The following is a 22500-nucleotide window of genomic DNA, read 5'->3' as shown; positions in this document are numbered from 1 at the left end:
GAGGCTTAGGGCCAGCGCTACAATCCACCTGGAGCTTGGCCAGAGTCATCCAGGTGCACTGCTATGGCGCAGCTCTGGGACTGGACACCAAGGCCCACAAGTACCGTCTTGCATACTGTTACTGCTAAGCCAGCAGTCATGTCCACCCCAGTCAAAGACCAGGTACTCATCTATACTTCTGAGTCGAGAAAGGAAAATGCATGCAAGTTCCTTGCCTGAGGGAATTACACCTCTGCCCATTCCGTACTTGAATCTGCAACCCAAACGTCCCGGATATTTCCATTCTCCAAATGCACTCTCTCACCAATTGATCTACAGACGCCACAACACACACACACACACACACACACACACACACACACACACACACACGTGCATGTGACATGCAACCAAACAACAACAACAACAACCACAACATTTCCACACACCAGCTCAAATACTGCAATATATATATATATATATATATATATATATATATATATATATATATACCTAAACCCTTCAATAAGTACACAATGTTGTTATGTTGTTGTGTGTAAGCACGTGTGTACACGAGAAAATCAACTCCAAAGACAATCACTTCATACTAGACACACTGACAAAGTCGTACCCTCAGCTCTCAGTGTTTTGTTTGAGTAGTGATGTGGTGCAAAGCTGTCCGTTCTACACGAGATGACATGTTCTCCACCAAAGCTCTTAGCAGTAGCATGAACAGTCAATGAGCTCTTCACCGGTGTAACACCATCATCCGTATGTGTAAAATTGATAGGAGCCTTGTCCATTGGCTCTTTACCATCAATAAACCACCTGATTTTAGGTATGGGATCGCCCACCGCTTGACACTCAAATTTAGCATTGCCACCATGCACAATAGTTGCATTCACAGGAGACGCACTTACAGAAGATATTGCTAATACAACAGAAACAGAATACAATCATGATGCAATAGACATAATTGTGTGACTCACTTGCATCTTCAATTATCACTCTAGTAATGCTTTCAGCCACTCCTACATCGTTAATAGCAAAACACTGATATATTCCAGCGTCTTCAATCTTCTGTGCAGCAGTGATCTTCAGTGTAGGACCAAAAGTGTGCTCTGTACCGTTCGCGTACCATTTAATAACTGGTGTAGGATCCCCGTTTGCTGCACATGTCATCTCAAATGGACTCTTAGTGTATGCTTTGAGTGTTTCGCCAGGTGAGCTTGTGATGCTGGGAGGCTCTAAAAGTGTCAACAAACGTACATCAATGATGACTGCAGCAAACTTGATAAAATCAACAATATAAAAATGGCACAAATAATTAATTCACTTCCTATTCGGACACGAGTCTTAAGTTGCAAACTAACCCAGTAATAGAATAGATACACCTTACTCAAGTTGGCTATGTTCTCCTCCCTAACCTTGGGCCAAGTCTCTACGTTTTAAGATCACCTGTTGACGATGACTGAACATAAAGTGTCCATAGTTAATAGATTTTGCAACAGCATTAAATATTAATTAGTCAATTAAAATGCATTGAATCAGTTCCACCCTGTACCTCAAGATCATTTAATACTAAGAGAAAAGACTCATCACACATTCTAGGGTAGATGTTGCCCAACTATGAACTAACATTACAGAAACCAAGTAATGCCTTACACAAGTTGTCAACTCAAATAAGCTGGAGCCTTAGTCAGACGTAGGCTCATACCTACTAGTAGGCTTTCTTTGTGCACGCGTAAGATGAGTCCCTACGCACAAACTCGTCTTACACATGGTAAAACAAGTGCACCAAGAAAGGCTGGGTATATATTATAAGGCTGTATCAAGTAAGTACTTCAACGTTACTTGTGCATTTCACTATTCCAGTGCAATCCCACATATGTTAGGTACTAAACGAACTTGTTCAAGAACTAGACAGTTATAAACATTGACAAGATGTATTACTAGCAACCATGATAACATTTACTCTCAGAACATCCATAGCAGCACTCCAAGCAATCCTAATTTCTACCAACTTTAGATAAACTTCAAAAGAATTAAATTTAATAGCCATATAATTTTTTCAAACATGTGCAGCAAATTAACTAAAGAAAAATACAAAAAGGCCACCCTAGAAAAATTCTCTAACACAAGATATACAGTTAGCTTGATCACTTCATTTATTATAATTGATTCTGAGAGAAATAATTGATATAATGCAATACTAAGGGTGCATTCGAATACTAGTTCCAGTTCTAGAACTGAAACTGCCAGAACTGCATGCCATAACTGTTGGAACTCTTGCTGGCAAATGAACGCTAATAGAACTGTCAGAAAGTTCAGCATGCACAATAGACTCTGACGTCATGGTAAGACTCAATAACTAGGAAGTACACTTGTTGTAGTTTGTTCGAACATCAGCAGTGCTTTTGATCGCTTTCGGTTTTTTGGAGCTGCTCAATCGCCAAGAAGGTCACTGATATCAGTTCCAAATGTCGTTTCTTTCTGGTGTTTGCCAAGCTGATGGTCGTCACAAAATTTATTCTAAAACCAACAAGAAGGTTCACAACTACCTCAGCATCTGTACCCGCCATTTCACTTTAACAACCTCCGGGTTGTTGCATTTATGATGCAACAGTTCCAACAATTCCTGCTCGCTTGGCAGAACTGCTAGATCTTGAAGTTCTAGAACAGTCAGAACTACCAATCGAACACTATAGAACTTTGCTCCCCCTGCCAATTCCAGTTCTAGAACTAGTATTCAAATGCACCCTTAGTGTCACTGATTTGGTTGGACATGACATCATCATTATCATCACTTGGCAAAAAACATGCAGTCTGACATTATAAAGTAATAAACCATCAAAATTCACACCAAGAATTAACAAAAATTTAACTAAATATTATAATCGAGACAAACCTCTGTATTAATAATATGCAAAAAAGTCTCAAGTTAAAGTGAAATTTGTATGTGGGTTACGTGTATACTTAGATAACAAGAGTTAAAAACATGTATCACACACAACATGCATAAAGACAACGCCACACTTAAGATGTGTGCACATCAAATCAATTGTAAACTACACATTAATTCAGTGATAACAACAAACATCCAACAGAATCAACCTTGGTACTTTACGAAATAAAGCAAGAATTTCTTACCCAGCACTGTTAGCATTACAACTTCACTGTCGTTAAAATGCTTAAGCGTATTGGACACCTCAAACACAGCTTGACATTTGTAATTGCCTTCGTGAAATTTTTGTACCGAAGGAAAATGCAAGTTGCCTTTTCCCAATAGTTGGGAGCCTTTAAAATTATGGCCAACATTATCTTTCGTCCACAAAAAACTTGTGACTGGAGATGCTGCACACTCCAAGACAACATTATCTCCAACAACTGCAGTTGTTCTTCGTGGTTGTTTAAGAAAGTGTGGCTCTGACCGTGATCGATCTGTCAAAGCAAACACAAAGAGGGCATAATCAACTACAATGTTCTCTACCTGAATGCAGACTCATTTACACACGTACTGTAAACACTAAAGCTACAAGTATGATAACTACATTTATGTCAAAAATAGAAATGTTTAGATTATAATTGCAACTGCTCGTTACTGAAATCTGCCTCTATCTGTATGCCTGTGTATGTAAGCTAAATAAAAACTGAATAGTTTCAAACAGAGTGAAAATAAAAGCAAATTTTAATATTAATTAAGCATTGGAAATTTCCACATACAATGCAGAAAAGTGAATTGGGCAAGGTAAACCAATGCCTCCCAGTTTGCAGTGACCTTGCATAGTCCTCTAACCATAGCACAGTGCTAAACATCTACCATCAGTACGGGACATCTCATAAATTAGAAAAATCAGGTATGTCGTACAGTCAAGAAAGAACCAACGACTATTAGTGGCACCATTCTAGAAGATACAGATCATCATCATCTGAGATGCTTCTTGTTATAAAAGTTAAACATTAGCCACCTACGAGTCAGCATGTACCTGTCCTCAACACATGATGACTAATACAACTACTCTAAATCACCAATATTTCGTAAGTGGAAAACTTTCGTAAGTGTCCAAATTCGCCATTTTGTAAGCAGCTAACTTTCGTAAGCGTTGATGAACACAGCCGCTTTTCTGTACACCAACAGGAAATCAACAGAAAATCAAAACCACAGCACCATGTGTAAGTATCTACTAAGTGCCTTAGCTAAGCATGTGTAGGTCTAGTCCTAGCAGTATCTCACCAGGTGTCCACATGCGGACATGTCAAAATCACACCACCACGCACAAATATCTGCCTAATATATATATATATATATATATATATATATATATATATATATATATATATATATATATATATATATATATATATATATATATATATAACAGAGATTCCAAACGGGAACAAAAGTGTGGAGGGGAAAGCAATAATCGACCTAGTGATGTGTTTCACCCAGATTTCCTGGAGGGCCATCCCGCATTCTTTGATGTATCAGTGAGGAATTCTATGCAACCATCCTATGTCTCCAAGGCAGCCATAAAACCAAGGTGCCGCAGCAGAAGCTGGTGAAATAGAGAAAGACGAAAAACATGACAGGGTGGTTACTCAAGCAGGTGGTCATTTCTACCCGCTCATTGTAGAAACTTTAGGACACTGGTCTCCCTCAAGTCTAGAGACAATGAAAACCATAGCCTCAAAAGCTTCATCAATGAACAGCATACCTTTCTCTCAGACATACTCAAATTTGATGGAACAGTTGTCCGTGAGACTGTGGCAGTATAATGCCAAGCTATTATACAGTAGACTGAACCTGGACTTTGTCTAGCACACATGATGATTACTAGAGTATTGTGCAAAGTGTTGCTAAAACCCGAGAGCGACAAAAATTAGTAAACGTTTAATTTTGGTAAATCTGAGATTGCTTACGAAATTTACGAAAGTTAGATGCTTACGAAATTTTGTTGATTTACAGTACTATTATATCCTGTACATATCTTACAAACAATGGAAAATGAGTACACACAGCATTGCTACTACTTACGTTTAAATTCCAGTGGCATCCTTTGTTGTATACTAAGACCAAGATCCAGTCAATCAAATATCATTTAGTGAATTTTTGATTAGATGCCACAAACATGTAGTATATGCAATAACATGCTTTACTATATACGTCTCTAATAGAGAAGATGCAACTAAAGCATGACAACCTTCCAAAAAGTTACATTATTAATATATATCTCTACTGTTCTTACAACTTTGCAATTACAATCTGTACTGTTACCTTGAACTCTCAGTGTAGCATGCTTTGGTGATGATATCGAGTATGTCACAAACTGGTTGGTTACAGTGCAAAAGAACTCTTTGCCATCCATTGACTTGCTCACAGGGTCAATCTGCAGGTTTCCCGATGGAAGAACAACATTTTCTGGTTTTGTAAGATCAAGGTCCTCGTTATCTACTTGCCATTGCACCATCGGATGAGGTTTGGCATCATCTGGCACCTCACATGGTATCACAGCTGTATACCCATCCAATGCTTCAATAACACCAATTGGCTTTTCCCAATTGCCACTATTAAAGGTTGCATAGACAAGAGTACCATTGGTGCTAACAACTCTTCCAATATCATTAGATGCATAGCACCAGTAGTCAACTCCACTCACAGATGCAGTGTCATCCTTTGCTATACTAGTAAGCTTGAGTGATCCATCGTTTTGAATGTAAGGAATGAGTGATGCAGTTGCTGTACTATCCCACTGACGTGAGTCACCAGAATCATTCTCAACTTCACACTGAATTGTAACTTCATACGGACCCTCTGCATCACCAACTCCTTTTTTGTCGTACACTACCTGCTCGAATTTTGGTGGTGTAACAATCTTGGGTACTGTAAACACAGATGGATTATGATGTAATAATGCACAGTAGGGTGATTAAATAAACAAAAATAAATAAATAATCATTTAGTAGAACAAACAGCAATTATCATACTTCAATTATTGTACCAATCAACACCATTTAATTTCAGTTAATTGAAACCCAGCATCTGCAATGCAAGTCTAGAAAATGCAAACAGCTGTTGAATCAACGTTTGCTCAAAGCTCAGAGTTCAGAAACCAAGAGCATTCTATCAAAGTTCTGTAAGACCATTGACAGTGTACTTGCCAGGCTAGTTTATTGACGTCATGTATTGCACTGACATTCATTTTGTAAGCACATGCTTGACTATCAAATGATCCTAAAACAAAATTCCTCATACATAGATATTGATGCACGTAAAAAAGGCTTGTGTGTGTGTGTGTGTGTGTGTGTGTGTGTGTGTGTGTGTGTGTGTGTGTGTGTGTGTGTGTGTGTGTGTGTGTGTGTGTGTGTGTGTGTGTGTCACTCTAATTACTTACTTTCAGGTCACTGTCTGCCAGTGGCGTAGGAATCATGGGGGTGCGCAGGGGAGTAGGGAGGTCAGAAAGTAGGGAGGCCGAGGAGTAGGAAAGCACGAACAGTAGGGAGGCACAGGAAATAGGAAAGTACGGTAATAGGGAAGAAGGGGAGTAAGGAAAAGGGGGAGTAGAGAGACACAGGGCACAAGGATGCAGGGAGGAGTGGGGAGGAGTTAGTCCCCACCCGTAAAAATTTTGCTATACTTCACTTGCTGGGCGTGACCATAGCCTCCTATTTCATTTTCCCACGCCTATCCTTAGTTTAATAAAGTTTAGGTAGAAAATGGGCGAGGTCTGTCATCTGCTGGTGCCCCCTACCGAAAATCATCTTCATCTTTCTACGCCCCTGTCCGCTAAAAATCCAATCAAACTACGTGGTAACTATCAGGTAAGAGATTATTAATGAATAATGTATTCAATAATTAAAATTAATAATTAACTAATTAGTCAAGATCTAGCTCAACAAATTGCAAACGTTTTCAATACGGGTGAAGAGTTCTACAACCATTTGACCAACGCTACACGAGACTACCGCCTATGTTGTACATTCCAGATCATCAAGTTGCTCGATATTCAGAGGTTTCTGTCAAAATCTGGTTAGCGCGCGTTACTTTTGTATGACTACGCCTACTTACTTAACTAGATTTTGCTTCCAACGCCCCTGTGTAACTATAATACCATAGCATCACTAGCCACAAGTCGTTTAATTAATTACATATTACGCTTAACGAAAGAAATAGTATTAGAACGACAAAGCCTTTGCTTGCAAAGCCAGAGCACGAAAGAGCAACAGCTAGAGGCTTCTAGAGTACCCAAGTGTGCGTATACAATGCAAAAAGAGGAGGACAGCTAACCCTGACGCTAGCAATTAAGGTCAACAGAACGCTAACGTCCAGACCGGCTAGCCATTCTAAGTCACAAGTTCTGTAATCTGAATCCGACTTGGAAAGTCTAGCCATGCGCGCGCGGATATCTTTACAACGCTACTGCAGTAGCTACCAACGCTAGCGCCACAACAAATGTAGACTACTGCTTGCTAGAATGGCGCCGTAACTGTATACGTACGAAATTACAGAGCGAGACACTTACACGCCGAGTCTCCTGGCATTACAGCCACTGCTAGCAACACACAGAAAGCGAAGCCGACTTCAACTTGTAAACGCATTTTCCACGGCAATCAAACTGTCACTCGTTTTGACAACTACAAAACACAAAGTATACGAGACGAATCGACGCTGAGAAAGATCATTCGAAAGAATTCCGTCTCGACTAACGGTCACACAAAACAGACACAATCGACTCGCTTACCGATTTCCGTTCAAAACCTCCAGGAAAGTTCCTCAACTCGTACAGTTCGTGTACACAAAGAAAAACGTATCTCGTTACGCACTACAACACAGTCGTTGTTTGCTTTCTCGGTATCAGCAATCAACCAGTTAAATTGTGTCACAACAAACTGAGCAGTTAAACTGCAGGTGCAAGGCACAGATGAGTAAAAGCGACGACTAGAGAGCAAGAGCTCAAACCTGTAACGTAGCACGTGACCTCCAGTAACTAGCTTGACACGCCCTATATTTCAAGTTTCCACTAGAAGACGAGGATTGGGCAATAGAGCAAGTGAGATCATTCCACATTGTTGCATATCTCAGAGGGTTCCCAAGAAGTCTGTAACGTTACTCCTTCCCATCCTGCTTCCGTAACCACAACATGCAGACACAGAAAACGCGCAATCCTCCCACCAGTGATGCACATTGAAATCCAGACATTCGGGGTCACACGAAAAACTTAGAAGTTGATTATTAAACTAACTTGACCCTTCAGTTACAGCTAGTGTCTATGTGTAGCTAATGAATTCAATTTGTCCGCCATTTTGCAATTTGAAAAGTGCGTGGTGTAAAAAGGTGTGTCTAGGAAAGCAAACCAGTCGACATCAGTGTGACTGCTATGAGCTGTGCGTACATGCAGCCAGAGATACGTGCAAACACACACCCGAATCATGCAACTCGCCCCATCGCTCTCTAGATATAGTTGAACTCTCTAGCTTTACATCTTTTGGTAGCGAGTTGACAGCATCTGGCGCCATGGCGGAGCACGTGCAAAGGTGAGAAGTTCACGTGAACAATTGCCCACGTGCTGGGGGACGCATCGAATAGAGAAGTGGAGCAATTGCACTAAAAAAATAGTACAGTAGACTTGACTCTACGAGGACTTGCGAGTTCCGATATCTGATCTGGTGATATCACCACAATGTTGTGTTTACGAGAGACGGAGTTGCAGATTGATTTCATTTAGGAAGGTTGAACTATACTAGAGCAAGGCTTTTACGCAACTACATAGCTTTCTGCTGGCGTTAATAATTAATAATATTAACAATTAATAGTTAATAAGATTAACTGATCTGTCTCAATCAATTGCTGTGCTCTTGTCTGGTTAATTTCAATTAACTCTAATAATCATATTACCCTGCATATTTTCCAGCTGCCTGCCTGTGTGTGTGTGTGTGTGTGTGTGTGTGTGTGTGTGTGCGTGTGTGTGTGTGTGTGTGTGTGTGTGTGTGTGTGTGTGTGTTTGTGTGGTACATGCGCAAGATGTGATCCAATAACCGAAGACGTCTCTGTGTCAGCATGGTGGAGATTCTTTGTAGGTTGGCTATCTTTCTGATGGAGTTGTCTCTCTTCCCGTCACATAGGGATGAGTGTCGTCTACCAAGGAAGCTTTTGGTGTGTGCATCACCCCAAGGTAGACGTTCAGTCTGAGGCTAGAGAATGAGATGAAACGATTTGGTACTGAGGGATTTAAGGAATTGCAATCTTGATGGGGTTTGAAGGATACTAGCAGAAGATAGGAATGAGTGGAGGAATCAGATCTGGGCTGCCACACAGGAAGTAAATTTCAAGAAGGAAGAACAAGGGAAATACCGCAAGGATGAGCAGAAACGTCACCGCAAAGCAAGGCAAACAACATCAGAGTTTGCTTTACACTGCACCTTTGATGGTTGTGGATTTACTGCTGTAAATCATGCCGGCCTTGTAAACCACCAGAGACAGAAACATGGTCAGTCCCTGACTAGTCAATGTCAGTACTGTCACCAAACATTCCGCCAACAAGGCCTCCACAACCACGAGCGTTTCTGCTGTCAGAGAACATCCACTCCTCCGATATAGCCTATGGTGACCTTGGCCTGCATCGTTTCTCATTGGATGAACGCAGCGTGAAGTGAAGTGAAGTGTGTGTGTGTGTGTGTGTGTGTGTGTGTGTGTGTGTGTGTGTACGTGTACAATAAAAGCAAAAATTTATTCAAACAGCTGTCTCTAGGCTGGGGTGTAAAAGTGGTAACATACCAAACACTGCTCCCTAAAACAATCATCATGTGACGTCAAAAACGTAAGCATTACAAAGTTTCTTTCGTATAAAAGCAAAACATTCACGAACATTATAACAAGTGGCTTCAGAATGCGACAGGATTGTCACTATTGATACACAAACCAACGCACAAAGTTGAAACATCTTGCCACGTGACCCACCTGGTTGAGGTCGCTCGCTTCGCTCGTACAAACTAGACGTTGTATAATAGCTAAACATATTTTTACCTGGTCAACGCAGATCTGTATCTTCTTGTCTGCAAAAGTACATGTACGCGGTCATTACTGACGCAGCGCTTCACTTGCAGAATGACGAAATTGCTTCCAACTATTTGACAGTCGCAAATTGTGTTCTTGTTGTCGACAAGCTACAGTACGACCACACAGAAACGACATCGTAGTTTTACTTCTGCATATACAACGTATATTAATTCGAAAGCGTGAACGCCACGAAACCAGCAGCACGGATACAAACAGACACTAACGCACGCTAATATAAAGATTGTGACGTCATTGCTTACAGTAAAAACTATTTAATCAATAGCAATTATAATTGTAAAGATATTGTAAAGATAAACATAAAATTCTCAAAGCTTCCATCAAACTGGTGTCTACTACTATACTGCACACCAGAGTACTGTACACTGAATCTCCGTTCTAAGCACATGCTCACCTCTAGCTTCTTTGACTTATTTGCTTATCTGCAGGTTAGCTTTCTGGTTGCTTACTTAACTTTGTGTACACGTTAGCAATTAATTACGTGATCTAATAAATTACGATATTGCTAATGCTGTACATGTAGATAGTTGATTAGGTAGTAAATCAGTTTCAATCTGAGCTAAATTGTGGTGTGTCAAAAAACACATTATTATTATTTATTATTATTATTTTATTATCATAATCATCATCTCGATTTAGACATGATCATCATCTGATCACCATCGTACCATCATCCGACATTACCATAAACGACGGTCAGGATTACGAGGGCATGTAGTGTTTACAACAGCGCATGCGTAAATAATACGAATGGCGACCATCGCCGTTTCGCGGATAAAACGCGAATTTAAAGAGGTCATCAACAGTGAAGAGGTGAGTCGTGTCAGTCAGTCAGTGGACGTTCTCTCAATACGCCTCGTGCGCTCGTTTGATTTTTCGTCGTGTCAATAGGCTCTCTCTTGCAAAATCAAGTTGGAACTGGTCGACGATACGTTCACGCATTTGAGAGGAGAAATAGCAGGTAACATACCGCACGTGGTTGTCGCCAGTTTGCGTTTTACGTAATACAGAGCGAGAGAGGTTAATGGCATGTATGTAACATCCGGGAAACCGTAGATACTTCATCTGTGCGAATAGTCTGCAGACTTTACTTATTGTTTTCAGTGGCAGAGACGCAAAGAATGTATATGTAAACTAAACATCATAAATAACGAATGGTATATTGATATCAATGATATATTGGTCTATGAAGGGCCTCCGGAGACACCATTTGAGGGTGGCCTGTACAGAGTCGACATCAGAGTTCCCGACACGTATCCCTTCAACCCGCCAAAAGTCCAATTTCTCACTAAAATCTGGCATCCCAATATTAGCTCGGTGACCGGCGCCATCTGTCTGGACATCCTCAAGGACCAGTGGGCCGCCGCCATGACACTTCGGACTGTACTACTCTCGTTACAAGCTCTGCTTCAGGCCGCCGAACCAGATGACCCTCAAGATGCCGTAGTCGCCCGTCAGTATAAAGAGAATCGATCGGCATACGACATCACTGCACGATACTGGGCGAGTGTGTATGCCGGCGCACCCGGCACGTACCCCGACTGTGACAAGAAAGTCAGAAAGCTGAAGGACATGGGAATAAGGGAGGAAGACGCTAGGACTGCGTTGTCAACGTATTCATGGGACGTTGCTCGATCGCTCGAGAGTCTTTTTGGATAAAATTAGGATTGCGTAGGTATCGATGTGTATGTACTTGTCGTTGTCCTTTGGGGGAGGAGAACAGTGGCTGGATGGGACGGGAGTCAGGTGGTGTGGATGCACTGTTTTGAATACAGCCATGTCTGTACAGTGACACAATAAAAATAAACATGTTTTAGTGTTGCACATAGATGGTGTGGTGTACTGTACGGGTGGCAATGTGGCTATTTGATCGTTTTAGTTGGCGGGTTGTGATGATGGGTTGTAGTGTATTGGGAGATTGGTATACTGACGTTCACTCAATGATTGTTTAGGCCCAAAATCTCTATGTGTGTGTGTGTGTGTGTGTGTGTGTGTGTGTGTGTGTGTGTGTGTGTGTGTGTGTTTGTGCATGAATGCGTGTGTGTGTGTGTGTGTGTGTGTGTGTGTGTGTGTTTGTGCATGAATGTGTGTGTGTGTGTGTGTGTGTGTGTGTGTGTGTGTGTGTGTGTTTGTGCATGAATGCGTGTGTGTGTGTGTGTGTGTGTGTGTGTGTGTGTGTGTGTGTGTGTGTAGTATCATTAACTCATAACCAATACAAAGTCATATATACAGCTTAATGGTTTGGTAAACTACGAGATGGAAACTGCTGCATGACGTCTCATCACTGCTCAATGAATATGCACAATACATTACCTGGTATCTTAAAAACACATCTATGTTACACACATAAGACCATCGCAGGTCAGGAAGAATAACTTCCATGCAAAGACTAATATTAATTAGGCGGACTTTTTAGTCTTCATCATCATCAAGCAATACAATTGGCTTTGATGTAGTGAATGTCAAAGAACTCGTGTGTATGTGTGCGACGACGAGAAGATTCTAGGAATCGTTTCACGTCAACCTTGAGATCGTCGTTGAGAAAACGGTGAACCAATGTGTAGCTCTTCTCTCCTGGTTTATCCTGTAATAGTACCAACCGTCACAACTGTGTGTCACAAATTATACAGACTACTACAGTACAAGATTCACTTGTTTCCCACGTGACATCATAACATGGAAACATGTGAACCGACTCCAAAATTAGAAAACACACACACACACACACACACACACACACACACACACACACACACACACACACACACACACACACATTTGACTTTTGCATCTAATTGCATTTGTAAACATGTTGACTCATTGTTAATCTAGTCTTGCTGTATACTAATTAATTAAATATTTATTGATTACATACTTGACTGTCAATGTATGACCAAGCCTCAAGGAAGTCACCGCACTATCATTTCATTTTCGCATCCGCCGAATAATAATAATAATAGTCCGAATAATCAGGGTTGTACAGTACATGTACATGTACTGTCCATGTGTACGTGTACTGTCCATGTGTACGTGCATGTACTGTCCATGTGTACATGTACTGTCCATGTGTACATGTAATATCCATGTGTACATGTACTGTCCATGTGCACATGTACTGTCCATGTGCACATGCATGTACTTTCCATGTGTACATGTACTGTCCATGTGTACATACATGTACTGTACATGCATGATCCATACATCAATATCTCACCAAGTGAAGGATCCGTCCATCCTCGAGTGGATTGTTGACGAGCTTCGAGTGCACCGGCATCAGATGCCAGTGTCGTACATGTTGGTGCAATCCGAACCAAACCCACTGTGTCTCTAACCCGGATGGATTTCTAAAGAAATCGATCGAGTCCCTCAATTCAGCTAGGAAATCTTCCCTAAAATAAAACACAAACTATAAGATAAATTAATTAAATAAATTAAATAAATAAGGTTAGTTAATATCAACCTGCTGATCATTACTCCATCAACGTTTGTAACATAGCCGAAGTCGTATGGTAGCCGGTATGGGTAGTATAGAAGCCACTAGAAATGCATTGAATGGCAATGAATGTGAGAGACGACTGGGCACTCGAGACGTACGACTTACCTCCGATGTTGAACGAACAGGCCGGGTCTGTTGTTCAATCTTTGTTTTATCTAGGCTACAGTACATGGAATAGGTGATATAGCAGTGAATAGTTGTCACACAGTCGAAGGTCAATAGACTCAATACTATAGGTGTTTGTCTATTCTTGTACACATAGAATGTGAACACGTGTGGGAAAATGGGTCACATACACTCACAACATCGTTGGATATGCGATCAAGTACAAAAGTGATATGGTATATCTGCCTTCCTGCCTGACCAAACGACACAGTCACACTGTAATTGCATATGGGGTATGTAGTTAGTTGTGTGTGAGTGTGCACATGTGTGTGTGTGTGTGTGTGTGTGTGTGTGTGTGTGTGTGTGTGTGTGTGTGTGTGTGTGTGTGTGTGTGTGTGTAATAGAACTACGTGTCTAAGTCGGAAGTGTGAGGTAACATGCATACTGAACTAATACTCGTAGTATGTGAAATGATACAGATATGCACAGTACTGTTTTCCTGCTGATAATTCCTTGCCCAATCTCAATTGTGCCATTGAAATGCTGTCACCAGCATGCTACACAGAAAGCAAAGCAACAATATCAACAACAACAACAATAGCAATAACAATAACAACATCAACAACCATAACAATAACAACAATAATAACAATATCAATAACAACAATAACAATATAAACAACAACAATAACAATATAAACAACAACAATAACAACAACAATATCAACAACAACAATATCAATATCAACACCAACAATATCAACACCAACAATAACAACAATATCAATATCAACACCAACAATAACAACAATATCAATGTCAACACCAACAATAACAACAATATCAACAACAATAACAACAATATCAACACCAACAATAACAACAATATCAACACCTACAATGATAACAATATCAACACCAATAATAACAACAATATCAACACCAACAATATCAATAACACAACAACAATAACAACAATATAAACAACAACAACAAATGCATGCATACCGTCATCAAGCAAGCAATCTGTGTCACGTTGAATGAATGCAACCAAATGATCTCATCCACAGCAATAATTATGTATCTAAACATAAAACGTTTCATACACATCAATACATTGGCACCATCTGTAACACTAAATTATAATGATAGTATGAAGCATCATAATTAACTTAGTAAGTGAGTCGTTCACAGTTTAATATCAATACCATCAAAAACATTCTAAACCACACATGTCTACTGTACAGAAACTTCACACTCCAATGTATGCAATACAGTACTGCTGTCAAAGAGAATTTCTGGCACGGTCACATATTTGCGATCTTTGCAGTCGCACCATCACAACAAAATCGTGTTAGTAATATGCAGTAACTCATGGAGTGTGCAAGGTCACATAATATGTAAGGCATAGCATGATGATGAGGAAAACAAAATGTATTGTTGCTATTATTGTGTTGTACACACACACACCACACACACACACACACACACACACACACACACACACACACACACACACACACACACACACACACACACACACAAAAGCCACAGATGTAGAAATATAGTTGTTGATGACCTCAGTGTACCTTGCTGTTGACCGCCGACTAAGTATGTCCTTCAAGTAATAACCAAAACCCTCGCTCTCTTCTCTAACCAGCTCAACAGCAAACTGGTCATTACGCATACACGAAACCACCTTTTTGTATCTATATATAATACACATAACAGTCAGTACCTACAAGTAGAGTCGCATAAATACTTAATATTGATATCAACATGTTCAGACAATATGTATTTTTATTATATAAATAAATTGTTTGTACCCGTCTTGAAAAACTGTGTCGTCGAATCGATATAGCAACCAGACTTTGTTGATTCCGGTTGCCATGGTGGCAAGGCTTTCAAGAAATGCCAACGTCTGCACTGGCCGATCTCGAGAGAACAACACAACATCTGTGACAACACTACAACAACACAAATTGTCATCGTGTTGTGTTGTCAAATCCAACAGTTGCTACTACCTCGTATCATCACACTGTGGCTCATTGGTACTCGTGGCTGCATCAGGAATGGGAGGCAGACGTACATGCAGAGTAGGTACCGGACTGTCTGCCCTAACAACAACAGCATCATTTCGAACGTGCAATGACCAGTCGGCATCGATGCCACACACTGTCTCGTATAACACAGAGTGTAACTCCTACACAGATTAGACAGCAGGGTAATAGTAACTGTCCTATTGGAGGGTGAAGTTGTGGGTTACTTGTGGCAGCTGAAATATGGAGATGACGTCATCTTGTTTTGCGATGTCTATGAAAGCCTTTATGATGTCAATGGGTGTGTCATAACTTGAAAGAAAAATAATTGTTGTATATGTCGAATGTGTCTCACATTTAAATTGAGTCAAACGTATATACATACATACATATATGCTTATATCTTTTTTTATTGTGTGTGTGTGTGTGTGTGTGTGTGTGTGTGTGTGTGTGTGTGTGTGTGTGTGAGTGTGCTTACCCGGCAAGTTTGTCTGTGTACCGTACCCAATACAAAGTTCGACGGTTACGACGTTGAATCTGATCGAGCACAACGAGTAGAAGATATCGACAAGAACACGTATCAACAATAACATACGTCGGCAAGTTGCTCTCTCAGACTTCCACCGGAAAGTTTTTCCATCACACCATTTTGTACACGTTCAAACTCTACGTATTCGCCTAGTATCAATAATTATTAGATCATACGATCACATTGTGTGTATTAACACTGTCCATCCATACCTGGCTTTAGTGATACGACGGAATCCCAGTGCATCAGAGCCAACAATACGGCACCCTGGAATAGAAATACAATACACACACACACACACGCACGCATGCACGCACGCACGCACACACGCACGCAAGCATGCACGCATGCACGCACACACACACACACGCACGCACACACACACACACACACACACACACACACGTGCGCGCGCACACACACACACACACACACACACACACACACACAAACGTATCAGACAAACGAGACCATGTGAATTGAGTTAAAACATGACACAATCAGCCCAATCAACTCTCATCACGTGATCTCCCTTATCTGATACAACACTTATAACCAACCTTCATCGAGTTAGTCGACTCCAATTGCACCATGAGTTGTAACCCAAACTCCTTAGCGATGCTCTCAATAATGGCATGCTCGTGATGCATCTGTCTAGATAAACACAAACGTTTCACATCATTCCAACACAAACAGGATCACAACATCCATACCTGAATGTGCCATCTTCAGGAGGTCCTGGCAGCTGCAGTGTACGTCCATGCCTAAACTCAGTGGAGCATTTCAGTCCATACGATGGCAGCATTCCAACTTCATTTTCTGTGGCCTGAACGTCATCTCCATCCACGAGATTGTCACTACCCGTACCGTCCTTGTCCACTTGCTCTAGAGATGAAGACTGAGGTGATGATATCTCGTCGTGAATGTCACCGTCGGTCACCGTGTCCTCATCTTCATCGTCCTCCACAACATCATCTCTGTACCTGCCTTCCATTTCTCTCTCATGAAAATACATATTGAGGAATACTCGTAGTCGCACTTGAATGCCTGGATCCCTATAAACCTGTTAACAGTAACTCGTGTTGTGAGAGTCGAATGCAACAACCGACCTTCGTAAAATGCTTGGCTGGCCTGTCTTCTCTGCGACGTTGACACCATATGCTCCATGGAAGACAAAGAAGTCATAACCGGCACTGTTCAACTCACGACTGTATGCACACTTATCTCGTCCGTACCTAAATACAAAATAAATTTATCTAAGTGCAATGTGTGTGTGTGTGTGTGTGTGTGTGTGTGTGTGTGTGTGTGTGTGTGTGTGTGTGTGTGTGAGTTGTGTGTGTGTGTGTGTGTGTGTGTGTGTGTGTGTGTGTGTGTGTGTGTAAGTTTGTGTGTGTGTGTGTGTGTGTGTGTGTGTGTGTGTGTGTGTGTGTGTGTGTGTGTGTGTGTGTGTGTGTGTGTGTGTGGATGCCACTGACCCGGTAAACAAGTCATTCATCAGTGGAGCATCAAATGGCACAACAAAGTACGGCTCCATGTTCTCCCTATGAGTCAACAACATCCCACACTTGGTACACGTCATCGTACTCACAGTTGAATTCGACAACCTGTACTGAATGTGATATGATTTATCAGCTGTGAACCATTTGTAATAGTTTACTGGTGTATGGGACACGACGTTGAACACCTCAAAACGAGATCGATCACGACCTTGTTTCAATTCTTCGATTAAATCCTTCTTGTCAGGCAACGACTCAATTGTTTCTTTTGTCTATAAAATATTCATTATATATTATATATTATATATTATATATTATATATTATATATTATATATTATACATTGCATATTACATATTATATATTATATATTATATACTATATATTATACATTATATATTGTATATTATATATTGTATATTATCTATTATATATTATATATCCATGTCGCACTCAACTGTACATGCACTCTGAAAATAATATCAATACTATAAGTGTGTCTACACTGTATAAACTTACAGTAAATATTGGAGTAGCAAATGCACTCTTTCTAGTGTCACTGATGTCTCCTGTCTCTTGCAAATCTTTCAAAGACTTGACCAGATGTCCGCCCAGGTTTTTAGCTGACAAACTAGGCATGATGTCTGCATCCAGATAATAGACGTGGCTTGTCTTTACGTGCTTGATTGCTACATTGCGAAGAAAGTTGACGGGATAACGAATGCTGTCTTCGTTATTGAGAGGATCTTCGAATACAATGTGAATATCAATGTATCGCTGCATCAACGAAGATGAATAGTACGAAGTCAAAATGTCAGTGACAGCCTGTCTGTCGTGAGTTTTTGTTTGGCCATTTCCTTGCCGAAAAAGCAAGATGGCAACAGAGATGGGTCCTTGCCATGATGATATCTAACAGAAAAACGATAAAGTACAATCACATGCATTCAATTGTTAATATTATTATTTATTATTATTTATCATTATTTATTACTATTTATTATCTGTTATTATTTATTAATATCAATAACTTTAACTACAACAACACTGGCAACACACTGCTACAACAACTGCGATTAAGAGAACAACGAGTAAAAGACTTAGTGAGTGAGCTCGAGACGAGCCTCACTCTGCACAATGTCCATCATGTCTAATGAGCAGACAATGCAGTTTTGATCTTGTCCCTCAAAAACACAGAATTGCCGATAGTAATAGAGCAAAACTTAGTCTGCACCTAATCATAGACATTGTTTGTGCATAAAAGGTATTTTGATTGTTTGAAATGATGTTAGCTATATGCTTGAAATATGTGGTAGCTTCTTTGCTCATCCCTCCAGTTGAAGAAAGTAGTGGAGTGAAGCTTCCTCCTTTAATCTCTCGCCGTATGTACGTTGTTTTCTTGTTAGTGGTTCCTGTATACTTGTTGGAGGTTGGGATGTCGGTAACTTGACGCGTTAGGATAGAAAACCCTAATGTCGAAAAATGCGCGTTCACCTCTTTGCCAAACTCCACATGCAGATACGTCTAGTCGTGCTTCATCATCAGAATTTGCAGTACGCCACTGAAGACTTTCTCCAGAAAAGGGGATGAAGATGAGGCTCTACAGCAACATCTGAGCAGATTTCAGATAGCAAATCTGCCTCGTTGTGTCTCAACGGAAAACCATAAAAGCAAATCATCGCTTCATCAATTCTAAACGTTGACCCACAAGGGCAATGCGATGGAACTCCTTTCAATGGCCATCCATATCTCAGACATATAGCATCCCGAAATCAGCTTTAGGCAGGTGGAAATTATGTTGCTGAATAGGTAGTACAGCCAACCAACTAAAATTAGATGCTTCTTTTTACGCTGCCAGCTCTATAGATCTCCTAGTGGACAGTGAAGCTGCCTCTTGCAGAGTGTTTTGTGTTTGTTTTGTTGCTCTGCTTGTTTTTCTATTTTAAGACTCTCTTTGTTTGTCTGATAGAGTCACTGTTAATTGAATAAGATTGCTCTTTGGCTACTAGCAAAGATGTAAGAGGAGCAGATATTTGAGTAGATGCATGAAATTGCCTATCAGCTGTTTGTGTTAATAATAAATATTGTTATTATTTATTATTTATTATTAAATATTATCTATTATTATTTATTATCTATTATTAAATATTATCTATTACTTATTATTATTTATTATTATATATTTTTATTATTACTGTTGTTGTTGTGTTCAAAAATATTATTTATTATTATAATTATTATCATTATTACTGTTATTGCAAATATTTCACCAATCGATTTAAGTTTGACAATCTGTCCAACGTCAATTGTGTTGCTATAGTCACAGCCACATCTTTGTTATTCCGATGGCTACGTGTATATTTGCTCGTCAGAAAGAACGGAACGTGAAGACGTTCCGCAGGAAGATTCTCGGTATCCAACAAACATTCCTCCAAATCATACTCTTCCGTCCCAGCAGTAAATTCAACACTGACGTCATCAATATAAAGGAGAGTGCCGCCACAATCATTCTCAATCACCAAAGTCACCATCAACCCATCAACCACTTCATAAACAGGAACAGTGCGGCACATGAACTCGAACTCTGCGGTCATCTCCACAGACAAATCATACTTTACGTTCAGATAACGTCCATCGGAAAACCTACAAACAGACAAATGACAGTAAACAGACTAGCAACTTGAGGCGACGCCCACACAGCAGGTCACCTACCGAATGTCGAGAAGAATCTGTGGTCTGCATTTCATTGATATCTCTTTGTCTGAATCACTGAGCAGTTGGTATGCCCACGAGAATTTTATTCCTGATGCATTCGAGCTTTCTTTCACAATCCGTTTGCCACTCACATATTGCTGCGCGTACAGCGCACGGGACCCCCAGCCAGAGGGCGTTCCCTTCAGTAGCAACGCTCTTTTCCCGCTATACCGGCGTTCTGTGTCCGAGCTGACTATACCTGTTGGCGCATTTTCGACGTTCCACAGTCCGGGTCGATGCTTACAGACCCAATAGGCCAAGTCGTGCTCGAACGACGGATTCTTGATAACGTTGACGGCAACAACGGTTTGAGAGTAGTGCCCGCAGACGGATAGAATGAATAAGAACGACTTCATGCTATCTACAATCAAATCTAAGCAGTATTCGCCGAAAATAGGAAGATGGGTGATGCCTTAGCGTGCTGTAGCCTCGAATCTCGCCACACCCACATTTCATTGAGCGCCAGCGATGCCATGGTGATGGTGCCAATTGTGGCAGAAATTGTGACAAGGCTTTCGGTGCCGTACATCACTGCCGAATGCTAAAGAAATTGGAAGCTGCGGGTGTTGAACAAAAATCTCTGTTATGGTTTCGCAGTTATCTCAACTTAAGGTAATGAATATTCAACACCAGTACGCTGCCTTCGTGGAGTACCTCAACGATCAAAGCTTGGTCCACTCCTGTTTATTCTGTATACTAGTGATGTGATCAACGCAGTATCTCATTGTCGTTTACTACTCTACGCTGATGACTCGTGTCTCTACTCGTCTGGTCCTTCATTTCAATCAGCTACTACTGCACAACTTCAATCAGACATTGACAACTTGTCCGTTTGGTTCAATAAGAACTTACTACAGCTTAATGGTTTGAAAACAGAACTAGTGCTCTTCAAAAAGTTTCGTAACAAGCAATCAAAATCAGAATTCATTGTCAAAGTTAACAGTCATCCACTTTCGCCGTCACTCATGCAAGGTACCTTGGAGTCCAATTTGATGAAAACATAAACTGGAAGTATCACCTGGACTATACCGTAAAGAAGGTATCTAGAAAAGTAGGAGTTCTCCGGAGATATGGTCGCTATCTCACGGATGGGATGCAAGGGCTGCCTACTTTAGATGTCTTGTCCAACCTGATCTGGATTACTGCTCTAGCACCTGGTCTGATGGCTCACAATGCATTAACAAGCGACTGGAGAGCATTGAAAAGCGTGCACTTCGAGCCGTTGCACTCATTCCAATTTGAGAAAGAACAAGAAACGTTGAAGAAATCTACCAAAGGTTTCACATTACTCCCTACCAGGTCAGACACAAGCTCGCCTTGATTCAACGAGTATTTCGAGCGATGCATGGAATGTCATCAACAGAACTCCAGTCTTTGTTTAGACAATTTGACACAGGCTATAGCACAAGGTTGTCTAATATGGGACTTTATGTCAGCAGACCTCGAACAGAAGCTCTGAAACGATCTTCCAGTCATAGATCCCAACAGCTATGGAATTCTCTCCCAGCATCATTGAGATCAATGACAGGAGACTATTTTTGTCTGTTTAAACAGAGACTTTGTAAATTTTTTACTTGACTCTTTCATTATTGTTTAGTATTCTTTTGTAGTGTTTTTTATAGTTTAGTTTTCGTAACATATTTAATGCAGGGTACCTGGAAGATCAGAGCTATACTGACGGTTTTCCCTGGATAAAGAAAACATCTATCTATCTATATCTATCTATCTATCTATCTGTGTGTGTGTGTGTGTGTGTGTGTGTGTGTGTGTGTGTGTGTGTGTGCGCGCGTGTGTGGTGCTGTAGCTCAATTGGTTAGAGAGTGCAATTGGAGAATGAAACATCCGGGACCTTGCAGGTTTTAGGTTCAAGTCACATGGCGAGCTATGGCATAATTTCCTTAAAAGAAACTTATACACGTTTGCTTCTTTCGACTCAGGAGTATAAATGAGTACCTGGTCATTGACTGGGGTGGACATGACTGCTGGCTTGGCAGTAACATGGTGTCCAGTCCAAGAGCTGCGCCATTGTGCACA

The 22500-nt window shown here is 40.6% G+C and overlaps 4 protein-coding genes across 5 annotated transcripts in view; 2 read left to right on the top strand and 2 right to left on the bottom strand.

Moving 5' to 3' along the window:
* LOC134196949 (hemicentin-2-like) overlaps nt 1–8110 on the bottom strand; it is an 11315-nt gene extending 3205 nt beyond the window's left edge. The window contains exons 1-7 of one of the 2 annotated variants that reach the window (XM_062666177.1): nt 7937–8110; nt 7719–7879; nt 7500–7611; nt 5255–5860; nt 3130–3420; nt 969–1226; nt 611–910 (exon numbers count right to left, since the gene is read on the bottom strand). In XM_062666177.1, coding sequence (XP_062522161.1) covers nt 611–910; nt 969–1226; nt 3130–3420; nt 5255–5860; nt 7500–7575 — 1531 coding nt within the window. In that variant the 5' untranslated portion in view covers nt 7576–7611; nt 7719–7879; nt 7937–8110. Of the gene's footprint in view, nt 1–610; nt 911–968; nt 1227–3129; nt 3421–5254; nt 5861–7499; nt 7612–7718 lie in introns of both variants that reach the window. The other variant, XM_062666176.1, reaches the window with a different exon arrangement.
* A 2667-nt stretch (nt 8111–10777) lies between these two features.
* LOC134197218 (ubiquitin-conjugating enzyme E2-22 kDa-like) lies at nt 10778–11875 on the top strand. The gene is made up of 3 exons (XM_062666502.1): nt 10778–10864; nt 10943–11012; nt 11244–11875. The coding sequence occupies exons 1-3, from the start codon at nt 10802–10804 to the stop codon at nt 11708–11710; spliced, it is 600 nt and encodes a 199-aa protein (XP_062522486.1). The 5' UTR covers nt 10778–10801; the 3' UTR covers nt 11711–11875.
* A 468-nt stretch (nt 11876–12343) lies between these two features.
* LOC134197565 (uncharacterized) lies at nt 12344–20851 on the bottom strand. Its single transcript, XM_062666913.1, has 21 exons — nt 20425–20851; nt 19983–20355; nt 18235–18624; nt 17825–17988; nt 17696–17761; nt 17330–17455; nt 16934–17275; nt 16781–16874; nt 16433–16487; nt 16287–16369; nt 16170–16228; nt 15919–16003; nt 15677–15855; nt 15479–15619; nt 15242–15361; nt 14661–14736; nt 14145–14209; nt 13653–13707; nt 13512–13588; nt 13266–13440; nt 12344–12635 (listed from the first exon to the last, which is right to left on the bottom strand). The coding sequence occupies exons 1-21, from the start codon at nt 20820–20822 to the stop codon at nt 12480–12482; spliced, it is 3279 nt and encodes a 1092-aa protein (XP_062522897.1). The 5' UTR covers nt 20823–20851; the 3' UTR covers nt 12344–12479.
* A 108-nt stretch (nt 20852–20959) lies between these two features.
* Nucleotides 20960–21578, top strand: LOC134197553 (uncharacterized). The gene is made up of 2 exons (XM_062666897.1): nt 20960–21078; nt 21167–21578. Exons 1-2 carry the CDS (start codon nt 21005–21007, stop codon nt 21468–21470), a joined length of 378 nt encoding a protein of 125 aa, XP_062522881.1. The 5' UTR covers nt 20960–21004; the 3' UTR covers nt 21471–21578.
* Nucleotides 21579–22500: the final 922 nt, after the last annotated feature.

Source organism: Corticium candelabrum, chromosome 22 (genome assembly GCF_963422355.1).
Source record: "Corticium candelabrum chromosome 22, ooCorCand1.1, whole genome shotgun sequence".
Taxonomy (NCBI): domain Eukaryota; kingdom Metazoa; phylum Porifera; class Homoscleromorpha; order Homosclerophorida; family Plakinidae; genus Corticium; species Corticium candelabrum.
The sequence above is the reverse complement of the archived record's forward strand: the minus strand, read 5'-3'. Positions and strand labels throughout refer to the sequence as shown.